This window comes from Mixophyes fleayi, chromosome 4 (genome assembly GCF_038048845.1).
Source record: "Mixophyes fleayi isolate aMixFle1 chromosome 4, aMixFle1.hap1, whole genome shotgun sequence".
In the NCBI taxonomy this organism is placed as follows: domain Eukaryota; kingdom Metazoa; phylum Chordata; class Amphibia; order Anura; family Limnodynastidae; genus Mixophyes; species Mixophyes fleayi.
The window spans coordinates 332,845,030-332,860,387 of NC_134405.1; the positions used below are offsets into that span (position 1 = coordinate 332,845,030).

General features: G+C 44.7%; 7 protein-coding genes across 7 annotated transcripts; 4 read left to right on the forward strand and 3 right to left on the reverse strand.

The window, feature by feature from the left end:
- The first annotated feature begins 515 nt into the window (after positions 1 to 515).
- On the forward strand, positions 516 to 827 carry LOC142150859 (histone H4). Its single transcript, XM_075206033.1, has one exon. The coding sequence runs from the start codon at positions 516 to 518 to the stop codon at positions 825 to 827; it is 312 nt and encodes a 103-aa protein (XP_075062134.1).
- A 585-nt stretch (positions 828 to 1,412) lies between these two features.
- Positions 1,413 to 4,152, reverse strand: LOC142150264 (histone H3). The gene is made up of 2 exons (XM_075205475.1): positions 4,046 to 4,152; positions 1,413 to 1,947 (listed from the first exon to the last, which is right to left on the reverse strand). The coding sequence occupies exon 2, from the start codon at positions 1,932 to 1,934 to the stop codon at positions 1,524 to 1,526; it is 411 nt and encodes a 136-aa protein (XP_075061576.1). The 5' UTR covers positions 1,935 to 1,947; positions 4,046 to 4,152; the 3' UTR covers positions 1,413 to 1,523.
- Positions 3,135 to 4,135, forward strand: LOC142150263 (histone H1-like). Its single transcript, XM_075205474.1, has one exon. It carries the CDS (start codon positions 3,248 to 3,250, stop codon positions 3,932 to 3,934), a length of 687 nt encoding a protein of 228 aa, XP_075061575.1. The 5' UTR covers positions 3,135 to 3,247; the 3' UTR covers positions 3,935 to 4,135.
- A 562-nt stretch (positions 4,153 to 4,714) lies between the features above and the next one.
- Positions 4,715 to 5,325, reverse strand: LOC142150265 (histone H2A type 1-like). Its single transcript, XM_075205476.1, has one exon. The coding sequence runs from the start codon at positions 5,308 to 5,310 to the stop codon at positions 4,918 to 4,920; it is 393 nt and encodes a 130-aa protein (XP_075061577.1). The 5' UTR covers positions 5,311 to 5,325; the 3' UTR covers positions 4,715 to 4,917.
- A 2,185-nt stretch (positions 5,326 to 7,510) lies between these two features.
- On the forward strand, positions 7,511 to 7,822 carry LOC142150860 (histone H4). Its single transcript, XM_075206034.1, has one exon. It carries the CDS (start codon positions 7,511 to 7,513, stop codon positions 7,820 to 7,822), a length of 312 nt encoding a protein of 103 aa, XP_075062135.1.
- Positions 7,823 to 9,138: 1,316 nt separating this feature from the next.
- Positions 9,139 to 9,547, reverse strand: LOC142150266 (histone H2B 1.1-like). Its single transcript, XM_075205477.1, has one exon. The coding sequence runs from the start codon at positions 9,541 to 9,543 to the stop codon at positions 9,163 to 9,165; it is 381 nt and encodes a 126-aa protein (XP_075061578.1). The 5' UTR covers positions 9,544 to 9,547; the 3' UTR covers positions 9,139 to 9,162.
- Positions 9,548 to 9,841: 294 nt separating this feature from the next.
- LOC142150861 (histone H2A type 1-like) lies at positions 9,842 to 10,566 on the forward strand. Its single transcript, XM_075206035.1, has 2 exons — positions 9,842 to 10,152; positions 10,448 to 10,566. The coding sequence occupies exons 1-2, from the start codon at positions 9,858 to 9,860 to the stop codon at positions 10,564 to 10,566; spliced, it is 414 nt and encodes a 137-aa protein (XP_075062136.1). The 5' UTR covers positions 9,842 to 9,857.
- Positions 10,567 to 15,358: the final 4,792 nt, after the last annotated feature.

A 15,358-nucleotide genomic window follows, 5' to 3' on the forward strand; every position in this document is an offset into this window, starting at 1 on the left:
GAAAAATAATTAAGAGAAGGAATTTGATAAAGCCAGAGAAGTACACAGATGCCAGCGAACATATTTTGCTCAGCTTACTTTGTAGAGGATTAGTCTTTGGGTTTTTACTACAAATACTACATTGTGAACTATCATAATGATTATCTTGTAGCTTAAACCACTAGAATGTTTTACATTTACATAATATGCAGTCAAACAACCAAAAACCGCGCACACAGCCATGTACAATCGATCAACTAAAGGAGACATTAAATTGCTTTACTTCGTAAGCTATACACTGCAAACAATAGGAGCGACTGAGCGGGAATTTTAAATTCGCAAACGGTTGAGCGCTCAGCGAATCAGTGATAAGGGGGGAACCGAAGCCCGCGTCACACAACGTACAAAGAACCGCTGCCTACTGGACACGCCCCTTCCTCTTATGTCCCCTATCAGGTCCGACCCAGCTGCATAAAAGAAGCTTGTTGCGCAGCTAAACTGTATCAGTTGGAACATTTTTGACTGAAAGTTACATCATGTCTGGACGCGGTAAAGGAGGCAAGGGGCTCGGGAAAGGCGGTGCTAAGAGGCACAGGAAGGTTCTCCGTGATAACATCCAGGGCATCACTAAACCAGCTATCCGTCGTTTAGCTCGTAGGGGAGGTGTGAAGCGCATCTCTGGGCTCATCTACGAGGAAACCCGCGGTGTCTTGAAGGTCTTCCTGGAGAATGTGATCCGTGATGCCGTCACTTACACAGAGCACGCAAAGAGAAAGACTGTCACAGCCATGGATGTCGTGTATGCCCTGAAACGTCAGGGTCGCACTCTGTACGGATTCGGAGGCTAATTTCTTTGTCTATCCCATTACAAACCACAAAGGCCCTTCTAAGGGCCGCCCACCATGTCTGTAAAGAGCTGTACGACTAATGTCCAGGACCGTGAGAGGTTTAGCTCCCTAATATCACGTTACACACACACCTATGATTACTTGTTTCTGCACAATACTGTGATTATCGACGCCATCGTTCAGTCTGTAATTTATATTAGCTATAATGGGGCCACATCGATTTCATCCCGTGTATAAATTGAGCGGTCTAATCTGTTTACAGCATGCGTCTACTAATTTATACCCCCACATGCTGCTTGCCATATTTGGGTGGATGTGCAAGTGAATCACTACCCCGGAACCCGCTTGCTCTTTGGAGCCACCCACCTTTTCCCGAGATATTGTGTAAAAGGCTGTTGGCTTTGGGAGGGGAATGTTGACGGATTCCCGTGAATTGCACAGTATTACCAGAGGGAACAAAGGAAACGAGTCAGACGTGGACAACAACGGCCCAGTGTTAATTATCTAATCGCGCTAATCATATAGAATATGTGTAATTAGAATCCACATCGGCAAACAAAATGCAGAGATTTTACACATAGATAATAACTTCTGATTAAAATGTTACTACACAGAATAATGCTGCAGCTCGTTTAGAGAAAGATTTGGTGGCTCTGAAAAGAGCCTTTGTGCTGTGTGTAAGTCAGTGCCGAGTCCTTATGCCCTCTCCCCTCGGATCCTGCGGGCCAGCTGGATGTCTTTGGGCATGATGGTCACCCTCTTAGCGTGGATGGCGCACAGGTTGGTGTCCTCGAAGAGCCCCACCAGATAAGCCTCGCTGGCCTCTTGCAGAGCCATGACAGCCGAGCTCTGGAAGCGCAGGTCGGTCTTGAAGTCCTGGGCGATCTCCCGCACCAAGCGCTGGAAGGGCAGCTTGCGGATCAACAGCTCAGTGGACTTCTGGTAGCGGCGGATCTCCCTCAGAGCGACGGTGCCTGGCCGGTAACGGTGAGGTTTCTTCACACCACCGGTAGCTGGGGCGCTCTTCCGGGCGGCTTTAGTTGCCAGCTGCTTGCGGGGAGCTTTCCCACCGGTGGACTTACGAGCGGTCTGCTTGGTCCTGGCCATAGTTCTACTGATTCTATAAAGAATATAAGATGCAGATTCTTAACAATCCTATTTATACAGTGTGCTGCAATGCAATTGGATGAGTTAAGAACGCCCTTCAAATTGATTGGCTTAAAAACTGCGTCTTAACTTTCAAAATGCCCGCCTAAATTCTTTGCTTATTACTTGACTCGTAATTTTTAATATTATATATTATTATAACTTAAGAAGGCCTGGCAAGCTCTCGAATTAAATGATGTGTAATAATAAAAAATTAAGTGTTTCCAGTCACGATAATTACAATGTATGTAAAAAAGCTATCCACATTGACCACACGGGGGTGCCATTGCATCACATTCAGCGAAGACGAGAGGGATAATAACTAGGGATAGTAAAAGGATTCGAACCACGTCAGGGAATATAATCACTTTTGTAGATCTATATTTATGCCTTGTTGATAATGACAAACACGGGTTTTAAATTATCGATCTGAAATCACTGTGCAATTATTTGTATTTGTGATCCAATGTTTTCCTGCTCTTCTTGGAGTCTCCACGGCCGAGGCCTCTGCTGGAGGCTTTGATTGTTTCAGACATTTTTCCCGCACAAAACCAAACCACTGGTGACCTGGGGTCACTATATATCCGAATACGTAGGTGGCTATAATAGCCCTGGACAATGCCTTTTCATTACATCAGGTGGTTTGCTTAGCAAAAATTCGATTAATGTTCCCTTCCTCCCAATGCCAACTGAAGGGGATGAAGGGAAGCTGGACAAGTTACCAGCAGTTCCCGCAGACCGCAAGGGGTTGTTGAGATGACCTGAACACAACAAGCTGTGTTTGTCTGTGAACATCTGCAGTCGTTTCTACCTGTGGCAGCTGACTATCTCAAGCTCTAGGCTGCTGGTAATCATCTATTGAGAGTTATCTGGTAGGACCCTGCCATTAATGTATGGATAAGAGAGATGAGACCCGTTGTAGATGGTAAAGAGGTCGGATATGTTTTTAGTACCTTTGATAAGCTTACTCAGCAGCAAATGTCAGCACATGATTTACAGCTGACAAGCTGGAGAACGAGCAGACACTATCATATGTCCTATAAAGGTCTCATTACTTCCCTCAAAAGAAACACAAAAGAGATCGCAGACATCCTGGAACTGCAGAGAAGGAATAGTGGGCGTGGCTTCGCTATCCACCAATAAACACAGCGGCTGGTTCTTTATCTCAGCCAATGGCCGCATATCCCTGAGCTGTATATAAATTCTTGGTTGAACAAGTCCTACAACTAAACGTGTCAGTTTGAGCATAGAGTCATAGTCATTTGTATTGGAGGATGTCTGAGCCAGTCCCAGCCGCAGCGCCTGCTCCTCCAGCAGAGGCCCCCGCCAAGAGTAAGCGGCCCAAGAAAGCAGCTTCAGCAGGATCCATGAAGAGCAGCAAAGCGTCCGGTCCCAGCGTGTCTGAGCAGATTGTAAAGGTGGCAGCTGCATCCAAGGAGCGTAATGGGATTTCCCTGGCCGCTGTGAAGAAAGCTCTGGCTGCCGGAGGATACGATGTGGAGAAGAACAACAGCCGCCTGAAGTTGGCGATCAAGAGCTTGGTGACCAAAGAAACCCTCATCCAGGTGAAAGGCAGCGGTGCCTCCGGCTCCTTTAAGCTGAACAAGAAACAGTTGGACAGCAAGGACAAGGCGGTGAAGAAGGCAGCAGTGGCCAAAGCCAAGAAAGTATCCAAGTCCCCCAAGAAGGCTCCGAGCGCATCCAAGAGCCCTAAAAAGGCGAAAAAACCGGCAGTTGCCAAGAAGGCTGCAAAAAGCCCAAAGAAGCCAAAAGTCGCTGTGAAATCCAAGAAGGTGGCCAAGAGCCCGACCAAGAAGGCAGCGAAGCCTAAAGTGACCAAGAGCCCGGCCAAGAAGGCGGCTAAGCCTAAAGTGGCCAAGAAGGCAGCGAAGCCTAAAGTGACCAAGAGCCCGGCTAAGAAAGCAGCGAAGCCCAAGAAGACAGCTCCTAAGAAGAAGTAAAACTGCAGATCCGCACTCCGGTGCCCCGTTACACAAAGGCTCTTTTGAGAGCCACCCACTCGGTCTTGACTGAGCTATAATGTACCCCCCCATCCATCCTCTATCTTTTACCCTGTGGTGGTGACTGCTTCTGGCTCAACAAAGCAGATGTGAACCCCTTATGGTCCCCGGTAACAAATACCTCCAGACATCTGACTAGTTTACACACACATTGATAGTTACATACACATAACGTCAGTGCACCGTGACAATGGTTATTTTCTATAAGCAATTATGTCGCTCTTCTACACCCCGTGTGTAGCTTCATAAACCGTTTACTGCCCCTGAACAAAATGAGCAAAGGACGGAAACTCCTTATGTTTATATTACGGTATTATTTTCTTACTAGGTCATACGCTATACAACTGCTACCTATTGGACGGTTATGTCAGATTATTTAAATCCAGTGATTATCATCAAGTATTTGTTATCGACACCATAGGAAGCTTGTATTGGTCTCCGATTCACTGTGCTGACAAGTGTCATACACCGTAGTAACGTATCTCTTATATACTATTACTGTGTGTAAATCAATACTACCACCGTGTGATCAGTAGTGACGTCTGCCGTTTATCAGATACATTGTAATTTTTAAGATTGTTTACAATAAATGGTTTTCTAGTCTTTCAACTTTAATTCGGGAGCCTGTCAGGTCTTACGTAGGTAAAATTCTAATAGTAATATTATCGCTTCAGATTTAAGTGGTAAGCAAAATATAAAGCAGGCGTTCTGAAGGACGCAAGGAATATTAAATGAAAGTTTGAAGGACTGAACAGCAGAATCTGAGGAGAAAAGGCTGTTTCTCGTCTAGCTCAATAGTAAAACTGTCAGTGAGCTTCCGACTATCCAGATAAAGCAATAAGTAATGTATAAAGCTCTCGCAAGAAAATGTGGGTGGCCCTGAAAAGAGCCTTTGTGTTGTGGGGGTGTCAGTGGGGAGTAAATCACTTGCTCTTAGCTGCCTTGTGGCTCTCGGTCTTCTTGGGCAGCAGCACGGCCTGGATGTTGGGCAGGACGCCTCCCTGGGCGATCGTCACCCCACCGAGCAGCTTGTTTAGCTCTTCATCGTTGCGCACAGCCAGCTGCAGGTGGCGGGGGATGATGCGGGTCTTCTTGTTATCACGGGCGGCATTTCCTGCCAACTCCAGAATCTCAGCCGTTAGGTACTCGAGCACGGCGGCCAGATAGACAGGAGCTCCGGCTCCCACACGCTCGGCATAATTACCCTTTCTCAAAAGACGGTGAACACGTCCAACTGGAAACTGAAGCCCAGCCCGAGATGAGCGAGTCTTGGCCTTAGCCCGGGTCTTTCCGCCTTGTTTGCCTCTACCAGACATTTTCAGTTGCGTATTTCGTAATAAACTACTGTGATTAAACTCCTCCCTCATCCTTTTATTTATACCTTTCAGTGACAAACTCCTGCATCTCTGATTGGTCTGTTTTCGGACTAGCCAATGCAGCTGATGTTCAGGTATCCACCAATCCGTATAAGATAGAGGTGGGTATGATATTGAAACACATCACATGACATGACTAGCCAATAGCATATAGAGCTGGATATAAGTCTTATTTACATGGGCTGCCTATAAATAGGGCGATTGTGGGAGGTGCAAGTAATAGTCGCTGACTCACTGACTAGTATTTGTTTTAAGAATGCCTGATCCAGCAAAGTCTGCTCCTGCGGCCAAAAAGGGCTCCAAGAAAGCCGTGACCAAGACCCAGAAGAAAGATGGGAAGAAGCGTAGAAAGACCAGGAAGGAGAGTTATGCTATCTACGTGTACAAGGTGCTGAAGCAGGTCCACCCTGATACCGGCATCTCCTCCAAGGCCATGGGTATCATGAACTCCTTTGTTAATGACATTTTTGAGCGCATCGCAGGAGAAGCCTCCCGCCTGGCTCACTACAACAAGCGCTCCACCATCACCTCCCGGGAGATCCAGACCGCTGTGCGTCTACTGCTGCCCGGTGAGCTGGCCAAGCACGCCGTGTCTGAGGGCACTAAGGCCGTCACCAAGTACACCAGCGCCAAGTAATCTGCAAATTCCTCCTTTCCGAGTTGCCACAAAGGCTCTTTTAAGAGCCACCCAAATCTTCTTAATCGAGGCTATGACACTTGTTGGATCCCGCTGCTCTTTGTGTTCCTTGCAAACACAAGCCCACGTGCAGCTCTTACTGTCCGGGTACCCGTCTATAAACATAACGTGTTCGCTTTCAGCAAACATGAATGAAATGCCTTTTAGATCTCGTATGTCAGTAAATCATTCTGTCCTTACCTTCTGTTACCAAACTGCACCTGGCTGCTCTCTAACTGCCCCGTGCTCCCTGCTGCATCTAGGCGGCTAGAAGGAACTCTGACCCGACTAGTGTCAGCTGCCTGACCGGTATTTAGCGCCTCTAGAGCAGGCTGTGCTGTCCGGGCTTCTCATTAGAAATCTGTTGACCACTGGCTATAGTTCTTCTGCAGACCAGGTACCGGTGCCAACACAACATATTTAATTCTGTCGGCTCTCATAAAGCATACAATATACATTAGTAACAATACATTGTGGCACATACACTGGCGAAACTAAGGGAGGAATAACCTTTATTAAAACACAGTGGTGGTCACCTCCCAGTCATCTGCGGACTAAATGGGCAATCCCGGATAGCCAGCAAGCACAGAAAGGTCTCAACCTGGACACATTTAAGAATTCTAAATGCGTGAAATTAGACATTACAAACAAGGTACTTTCAATATGGGGTACAGGGATTGCTGCACAGTCAGTACTGCCCAGCATCCTGCTCTCGCCACATGAGAGCGTTACTTCACCAGAGCTTGCGGTGTTTTGAAAATAACCATTGAAGTCCAGTTGTTTTTTTTTATATCTTTATATCATTACAGATGTTGCTGTCATTTGACATACACTAGGCTGGTTCTACGCTTTAAAAAGTCAATTTCAGGCAGAAATCCTCATTCTAATGCATTATTCAAATAAGTCATATTATATTTAGTGTTTTTATTTGTGGCTGCAGTTAAAAATGTACAGAGCCTGTCACTAGTAAATTCAAAGGTATTTAAAGGAATACAAGATTAGATCCAACTGAAACACGACAGATAACTACACTGCTACCACCTTATATTACAAATATATTATTACTTTCATCATCAATATATGTTAACAACCGACCAGTGTTATAGATTGCAGATTAAAACTCTAAAATGTGTAATTTCTACATAATAAAATGCCGTCACACAACTTGAAAAAAACAGACAGATAACCATTCAGCTAAAATGAGAAACTAAATTAAATAAGATCATAAGCTAAACACTACAATGACTATAAGCGACGCGGCGGGAATTTTAAAATCTTTAACGGCTGCTCGTTCAGCCAATCGGCAAGGGGAACGAAAGCCACATGTAGCAATAATTATCAAATGACACGCCCATTTCTTCCTCTATACTTTGTGTCCTTTCAGGTCCGACTTAACTGTATTAAAGAAGTTTGCTGTACAACCAATTCACATCAGTTGATTAGGCAACGCCAGCAGTGCAAATCATGTCTGGACGCGGTAAAGGAGGCAAGGGGCTCGGGAAAGGCGGTGCTAAGAGGCACAGGAAGGTGCTCCGTGATAACATCCAGGGCATCACTAAACCAGCTATCCGTCGTTTAGCTCGTAGGGGAGGTGTGAAGCGCATCTCTGGGCTCATCTACGAGGAGACCCGCGGTGTCCTGAAGGTCTTCCTGGAGAATGTGATCCGTGATGCCGTCACTTACACAGAGCACGCAAAGAGAAAGACTGTCACAGCCATGGATGTCGTGTATGCCCTGAAACGTCAGGGTCGCACTCTGTACGGGTTTGGAGGTTAATTTCTCTGTATCCCATTACACACAAAGGCTCTTTTAAGAGCCACCCACTCAGTCTTCAAAGAGCTGTAAGTTTACTATTATGCCCATGATTACTGGAGGAATAGGTCTGTAGCATTTTAAGATACTACAGCATATCACCCCACGGCTTTGTTACACGTAGATCCAATACATGAGTGAATAGTGACACCATCACTCGCAGCCTGTTCTGAGTGCCGGAGTTACACCGCAGACATCCGTCTCAACCATTGTATAAAGTAGGCGAAGACCACTAATCTATGCTTTTACAACGTGTAGTCAAATGAGCGTAAATCCCAGCTGTGGAACGGGTTTACATGTTGGGGGACGAGTACAGGGAAACGTAACCAGGAGACTTTCAAAAAATACAAAGCAACATAATAAACGGGGTAATAATACAAAGGGTGTCATAGCATCGACTGAGAAAGACATTATATTCTTCCTGCCCCATACCAGCCAAAATGAAAAAAATATTGATTACCACCTCGTATCTAGAAGCAGTGGTTCTTTCAGGGTGGGTTTCCCACAGGAATTGAGAAATACGTATCCTGGGGAAATTATAAAGACTCTACAGGGAAAATCTTGTGGTAAGACCCTAGCGTACCATCCCCCTATCCACGAACTAATTGGTAATGTGATTGGTGTTGCAATGGTGCGTTAAACATTTTCTCTGCACATATGTCAGCACGGAGGGAGGAGACTGGGAGAAGACCCTGCAACAGCTCCTCTTTACATTTAACGAGGTATCTCAGGAGTCCACCAAGTTTTCTCTATTCAAGAGTCTATATGGGCGGCGAGTGATGCATCCATTAGATACGAGAAAGCTGGGAAAGCCCCTTTTTCAATCGCTTAGGTCTCCACTATGTACGGTTTCGGAGGCCAATTTCTTTGCCATGTTGAAAAACAAAAAGGCTCTTTTGAGAGCCACCCACTCAATCTTCAAAGAGTTGTAGTATGTCCATGTCCTAGAGCACAAACATACCCCCATATACCACTTATTTCATCTAGATTCTACGCATGGCAGTTTTAGAACATCTATTACTCAAGACCTGTTATTCACGTTATTAAAAGACCTTGGGCTGCACAGTGTTACAAATATCGGCCCTTACATGATCTGAAGGGAAATGCTAGGCAGTGATTAAAGCGTAAGGAACAATATGTGGGGTATTGCAAGAACGAGTAGCTTGAAATGTGATGGTTTCGCGGAGATACAAAACACCACAAAGAACATGCGGGATCTAGCAAATGTCATAGCCTCGATTGAGAAGATTTGGGTGGCTCTTAAAAGAGCCTTTGTGGCAACTCGGAAAGGAGGAATTTGCAGATTACTTGGCGCTGGTGTACTTGGTGACGGCCTTAGTGCCCTCAGACACGGCGTGCTTGGCCAGCTCACCGGGCAGCAGTAGACGCACAGCGGTCTGGATCTCCCGGGAGGTGATGGTGGAGCGCTTGTTGTAGTGAGCCAGGCGGGAGGCTTCGCCTGCGATGCGCTCAAAAATGTCATTAACAAAGGAGTTCATGATACCCATGGCCTTGGAGGAGATGCCGGTATCAGGGTGGACCTGCTTCAGCACCTTGTACACGTAGATAGCATAACTCTCCTTCCTGGTCTTTCTACGCTTCTTCCCATCTTTCTTCTGGGTCTTGGTCACGGCTTTCTTGGAGCCCTTTTTGGCCGCAGGTGCAGACTTGGCTGGTTCAGGCATTGCAATAACAAGATCTCGACAGAGTGTAAAGAAACTATTACTAGCACCGCCCACAATCGCTGTATTTATAGGCAGTCTATGTAAATTAACCTTATCTTCAGCTCTAGGCGCTATTGGTTAGTTCTGTCACGGGATCTTTAGAAAAGCTATACCCCTTCTCCCTGTGCTGATTGGTGAGTGCCCGAACATTTTTGTCACTGGCCAGTCTGAAAACGGACCAATCACAGATGCAGTCGTTTGTTTTTCGAACATATAAATAAAGGAATGAAGGCGGAGTTTGCTACTCGTGTGTATTGAATTAACCTGAGCATAACATGTCTGGTAGAGGCAAACAAGGCGGTAAGACCCGGGCTAAGGCCAAGACTCGCTCATCTCGGGCCGGTCTTCAGTTTCCTGTTGGCCGTGTTCACCGTCTTTTGAGGAAGGGGAACTATGCTCATCGTGTGGGAGCCGGAGCTCCTGTCTATCTGGCCGCCGTGCTCGAGTACCTGACGGCTGAGATTCTGGAGTTGGCTGGAAATGCCGCCCGTGATAACAAGAAGACCCGTATCATCCCCCGCCACCTGCAGCTGGCTGTGCGCAACGACGAAGAGCTAAACAAGCTGCTCGGTGGGGTGACGATCGCCCAGGGAGGCGTCCTGCCCAACATCCAGGCCGTGCTGCTGCCCAAGAAGACCGAGAGCCACAAGGCAGCTAAGAGCAAGTGATTTACTCCCCACTGACACCCCCACAACACAAAGGCTCTTTTCAGAGCCACCCACGTTTTCTTACTAGAGCTCTATACACATTACTATTCGTTTTATCTGGGTAATCAAAGGTTCCCTGGTAGTTCTACTTTTGAGCCAGATACGGTTTCCCACAATTTTCCCACAATTTAGCTGTCCCGTTTCATACACATTTTCAGCTCTAAATTATGCACGTAGCCTTTATTCTCATTGGAACTGCTCCATGGATCCTTTCAACCACATATATCAGCGGCTTCGTGTAGTAGAAAGCAGTGAGATGGGGTCTCACTTGCTGTAGAGAGAGCATTAGGTGGCTCCGAGAAGAGCCTTTGTGCTGTGTATAAAGGAGTGACGAGAAGCTGCTCTTTCCCCTTAGATTTCGAGGGCCAGCCATTCAAAATTGATTGATTTAAACACATTTCATTGGCTCTTTCAAATGCGTGTAATTTTTGCTTACTAGATAAATCTGAATTAATCCGATTACAGGCAGGCTCTCGAATTAAAATTGGTTACAGTATAAAGTATTATACATGCTACCAGACCTAAAAATGACGATGTATCTGAAAAGGAAAAACACAGGCAGCTATCAATACTGACCACACGGTGATGCTATTGTTCCACATAACTTTTATAGATGAGAGAGATGCTAGATTGACACTTGAAAGTACAGGGAATCGGAGAACAACAGGCAATACAAGCTTCCTATAGCTTGATGACTCATACTTATTTATAATGATAATCACTAGATTTTAATAATAAATCTTACATGACTGCAATTTCTGACCTTCAGATAAAGTATTGCAACAACATCTGCACTCGCACAATCATATATTGTAGCAAAGAACTTTGTATCGGTAGATTTTGTTTTATAAACTTCCTAAAACTCACCAACAATAATTTAACAATGTCGTGCAAATTTGGAAGTGTGTTCACACTCACCACCGTCCTTCGAAAATGTGCTGATAGTTCCACCAACTGTGATGCCTTTTGTGTTTGTGCATATTTAAACATATGGTGTTGTGTAAAAGTACAACATAAGCACACTTAGATACAATGATCACTTCATAGAGAATCAGTAATAAACGTTCTATATGTGCTCTATTTGTTCCACTATCCAAGTGTATATAACATGAACTGTAAACCCATGTACAAATATATAATCTCAATAAGGTCTCTTACTGGTGTGCTAGGTGTCCTCACACACACACACACACACATATAGTCAAAGTCGTATAATTGGATGAACGAAAGTATTGGTTTAATATTGGTTTGCCGTGCAATTGCGAAGAGTACGCCACGTAACACGTGGCGTGATGCGATCGCACTGTAACATACGCACGCACACACTCGCATTACAACATTTAGTTATTTATACCAAATTTCAGCCCTTTTTGATTTTTTTTTCCCCACACACACTAAGAATTTAGTAGGTCAGTGTATAACTCTGCCCAGCAGGTGGCGCCGCAACTTTTTTTTTTTTTTTACACACAGACGCCACCTAGCATTTATATATATATATATATATATATATATATATATATATATATATATATATATATATATATAATATGTACACTTCAGTGATACTCAAGGTTCAGGTTGTGGGAAAGGTGGCATGTCTGGTATCATACTGAAACCCTATTCATCAGCAGCTGTCCGGTGCAGTCGGCGAAGAGATCACACATTGCATACTTTAGTTATTGATATTAGGGAATACACCTTTGTATGATGCTGGCTATGAAAGGAGCAGACCCCCCTGGATAGACGACCCCCACCTTTGGATTCATTAGATTGAATCAGCCTATGATCTGTTTACCCTGGACCCACACAACGTCTGGACCTATAGAAACAATCTACGTCATCTCTATTGTTCAAGTGTAACACTGTACTGTATATAATCATAGCTGCACACCCTTTGGCTCTCAGTCAACTCTGACACAGTATTCTAACAGATATACTGTCCACCAGGTCCCGTGGGTGCGCAGCGAGCGCATGCGATAGCATTGGTATGTACTTATCTTTTGGTATTGGCTGTGCTGTACTGTACTTTATCATAATATAATCATGTATTGAATTGTTGACTATTTACATCTGCTAAAATAAACCACCTTGTGCTTTGGAAACACATACAATTGATTGGCCAATGCTTATTTTAAAACAATAGAATTACTTTAATAATTGGGGGCTCGTGAGTTTAGGAGTTACGTTATCGGCAGGTATGCAACGCTTACGGTATTCGGTTCCTCAACAAAGGGTGGATTGACAGACGCGTCACATAACAGGAAAGAACGCAATGTGTTTAAGACCTGTGGTTCACTTTGTATTGCGAAACCGAATGTCTGTTGTTGCATAGACTGAAGGAACGCTAATTTGAATCTAGGGACAAGAAAGAAAAATGTTTATTTTTATTGTCGTTTTGCGTTTTAAAGGGTACTGCATTGCCTAGTGTATGTGTGCTTCCTGTTTAGCGTGTATGAACTTCCGGTATTGTTGCCACGTGTGTAAACAGTCATGATCATAGTCTGTTAGCTATGCATAGTGTAATCACTTGGTAAAATCTCTGAAAAGATAGTGCCATTGTTTGGGAAATTTATTTTCTGTACAGAAAACAAAGGTTATGTGTGTGTATGTGAATGAATACATAAAGGCAAAAATATACTGGTAACTATAGGCAACTATAGGTTTTTACACGCAGGGCCGCCGAGAGGGGGGGGGGCGGGTACAGTTTACCCGGGCCCGGCCATGCCAGGGGGCCCGGGCCGGGCCCTCGCTGCTAATAAAATTTATTTATTTTCTTATTTTATTTTTCTCTCTTGCGGTATTTTTTTTTTAACTTTTTTTTTTTTTCTTCGCGCGGGGGGGGGGGGGGGGGGGGGTCTTGGGTTTCTTGGGAGCTGTAAGAAAAAATAAATAATAATAAAAAAAAATACTCACGTGATCGCGCGGCGCCGTGTCCCTCCTCTCCTCCATTCACACTGACTGCCGGGCGTGACGTCATCAAGTCACGCCTGTCAGTCAGTGAGGAGCGCCACAGCCAGCATGAAGAAAGAAGACAGAAGAGCAGAAAAGAAAAGAAAGAAGTTGACAAAAGGTAAGTAAAGAAACGGAGAGGCTAGGGGAGGAAAACAGGGAGGGACAGTACTATAAAGAAAGGGGACAGAGAAACAGAGGAGGAAAAAAAGGAGAGAGCCACAGAGTAATAAAAAAAAAAGTGGGAGAGAGGAACAGAGGAGGAAAAAAAGGAGAGAGCCACAGGGGAATAAAAAAAAAATGGGAGAGAGCAACAGCGGAGGAAAAAAAGGAGAGAGCCACAGGGGAATAAAAAAAAAATTGGGGAGAGAGGAACAGAGGAGGGAAAAAAAGTGGGAGAGAGGAACAGAGGAGGACAAAAAAGGAGAGAGCCACAGAGGAATAAAAAAAAATTGGGGAGAGAGGAACAGAGGAGGGAAAAAAAGTGGGAGAGAGGAACAGAGGAATAAAAAAAGTGGGAGAGAGGCACAAAGTAAAAAAGAAGGGGGAAAAGCAGCATGGAGGTCGCAGTGTGAGCATAAGGGGGTACAGTGTAGTTGTGATGAAGGGGCACAGTAATGTGTGTGATGGCACAGGGGGCTTGTTGCAATGTAGTGTGTGTGAGGTAGGTGGCGGCTAATTAATGGGCGCTATTTTGTTTGTAGGGTGATGGTGAGGCAATTTAATAGTAGGGACTATTAATTTAAGATGGGGTGGTTTGGGGGCTATTGAATCTTGGGGTGAGTTTAGGGAGAATGAGGTCTATTTATTAAATGTGACTATGAATTATTTAATGGCAGTGATGGTTGCGGGAAATAGGTATTGCTGGGGCTGTTTGCAGGAAGTGAAATAGGTTTATTTATTAAATGTGAATACTATTATTTTAATGTTTGGGCTGGAGGAAGGCCTAATTATTAATCGTGAGTGCTATTGATTTAAGGCCGGGACTGGCTGTAATTTTCTAAATGTAGCCATTTTTTTTTCAAAATAGGTCCTTCAACATTCCTGGATCCGGACAAGCCACAACTAAAGAAACCAGCAGCCACAGGTGGAGAAAGTGAGAAGAACAGGTAGGAGAGAGCAGCACAGTGTGTGAAATGTTGTGATTCTAGTAGGGACAATACCAATTTTTGGTGAATGTTGTGCCCAATGTAAGGTGTAGGCCAAGACTGAACTGTTTGTGTACACACTGCATTGTTTGTATACTACACTGTGGTGGTAGATGTCCTGAAAGTCAGGAGTGCTTGAACATATGTGACGCTCCGGCGAATTGAGAGCCTAGTGGTTTTTATGTTAGCCACGCCCCAATGGCACGTTTGCCACGCCCCCAAATGCATGACCACACCTCCCAAAATTTTTGCACCGCCAATCACAATGTTCACAGATAACTAGTATCTCTGAGCAGTGCGGTTTGACCGCATGGCAGGGCCTTGATTAAGTATTGGGAGGGCAGTGTGGAACTATTTAAAATTGATAGCGCTTTTGTTCAGGTGTGTCTGACGGGGCATGGTAAAAAAGGTGACCTGACAACAAAGGTTCTGTTCTAGGGCTGAGCAGGATATAAAGAAACCTTTGTGTGAGTGGTGTTCTGTTCTAACAAAAAGCAGGTGATAAAGACACACCACAGAGCATGCATAGCATACTCAAAACGAAAATAGCAGGTTTTCGCGGCATTCCCAAATATTAATCGCAAAGCTTACAGATAGTTAGTATCCGTAAGCGGTGCGGTCGGACCGCATGGTTGATTTAGTGCAGCCGTGATTGCGACTTGGGAGATGTGGGAGGAAATACGCTGCAACCACTGATATTCTTGATTGATATCGGTTGCTAACAGTGGTAAAGTACTCAAACTAGGAAGGGCATTGATATCTTTAAGGGGACATGCCTGTTGAAAACGTCCACGAATAAAAAAAAATCTCTAGTAAGCTCTGTTTGAAAGGAGAACAGGTAAAAGTATTTTTTGTGTAGCGTTGAGAAATAGGTTGTTTTGATATTGGATGCGAAGCAAACGCTAGAGATAGTTCATGTTGTGCTGCCTAATGAATGGCCGGTTGGTTCTGCAAAGTATGTTATCTATAATA

Coding starts and splice junctions, on each gene's coding strand:
- LOC142150860 (XM_075206034.1), top strand. CDS start 7,511: ATGTCTGGACGCGGTAAAGGAGGCAAGGGGCTCGGGAAAGGCGGTGCT.
- LOC142150861 (XM_075206035.1), top strand. CDS start 9,858: ATGTCTGGTAGAGGCAAACAAGGCGGTAAGACCCGGGCTAAGGCCAAG. Junction 10,153..10,447: donor AGAGCTAAACAAGCTGCTCG/GTGGGGTGACGA, acceptor ACACATTTTCAG/CTCTAAATTATGCACGTAGC.
- LOC142150859 (XM_075206033.1), top strand. CDS start 516: ATGTCTGGACGCGGTAAAGGAGGCAAGGGGCTCGGGAAAGGCGGTGCT.
- LOC142150266 (XM_075205477.1), bottom strand. CDS start 9,543: ATGCCTGAACCAGCCAAGTCTGCACCTGCGGCCAAAAAGGGCTCCAAG.
- LOC142150264 (XM_075205475.1), bottom strand. CDS start 1,934: ATGGCCAGGACCAAGCAGACCGCTCGTAAGTCCACCGGTGGGAAAGCT.
- LOC142150265 (XM_075205476.1), bottom strand. CDS start 5,310: ATGTCTGGTAGAGGCAAACAAGGCGGAAAGACCCGGGCTAAGGCCAAG.
- LOC142150263 (XM_075205474.1), top strand. CDS start 3,248: ATGTCTGAGCCAGTCCCAGCCGCAGCGCCTGCTCCTCCAGCAGAGGCC.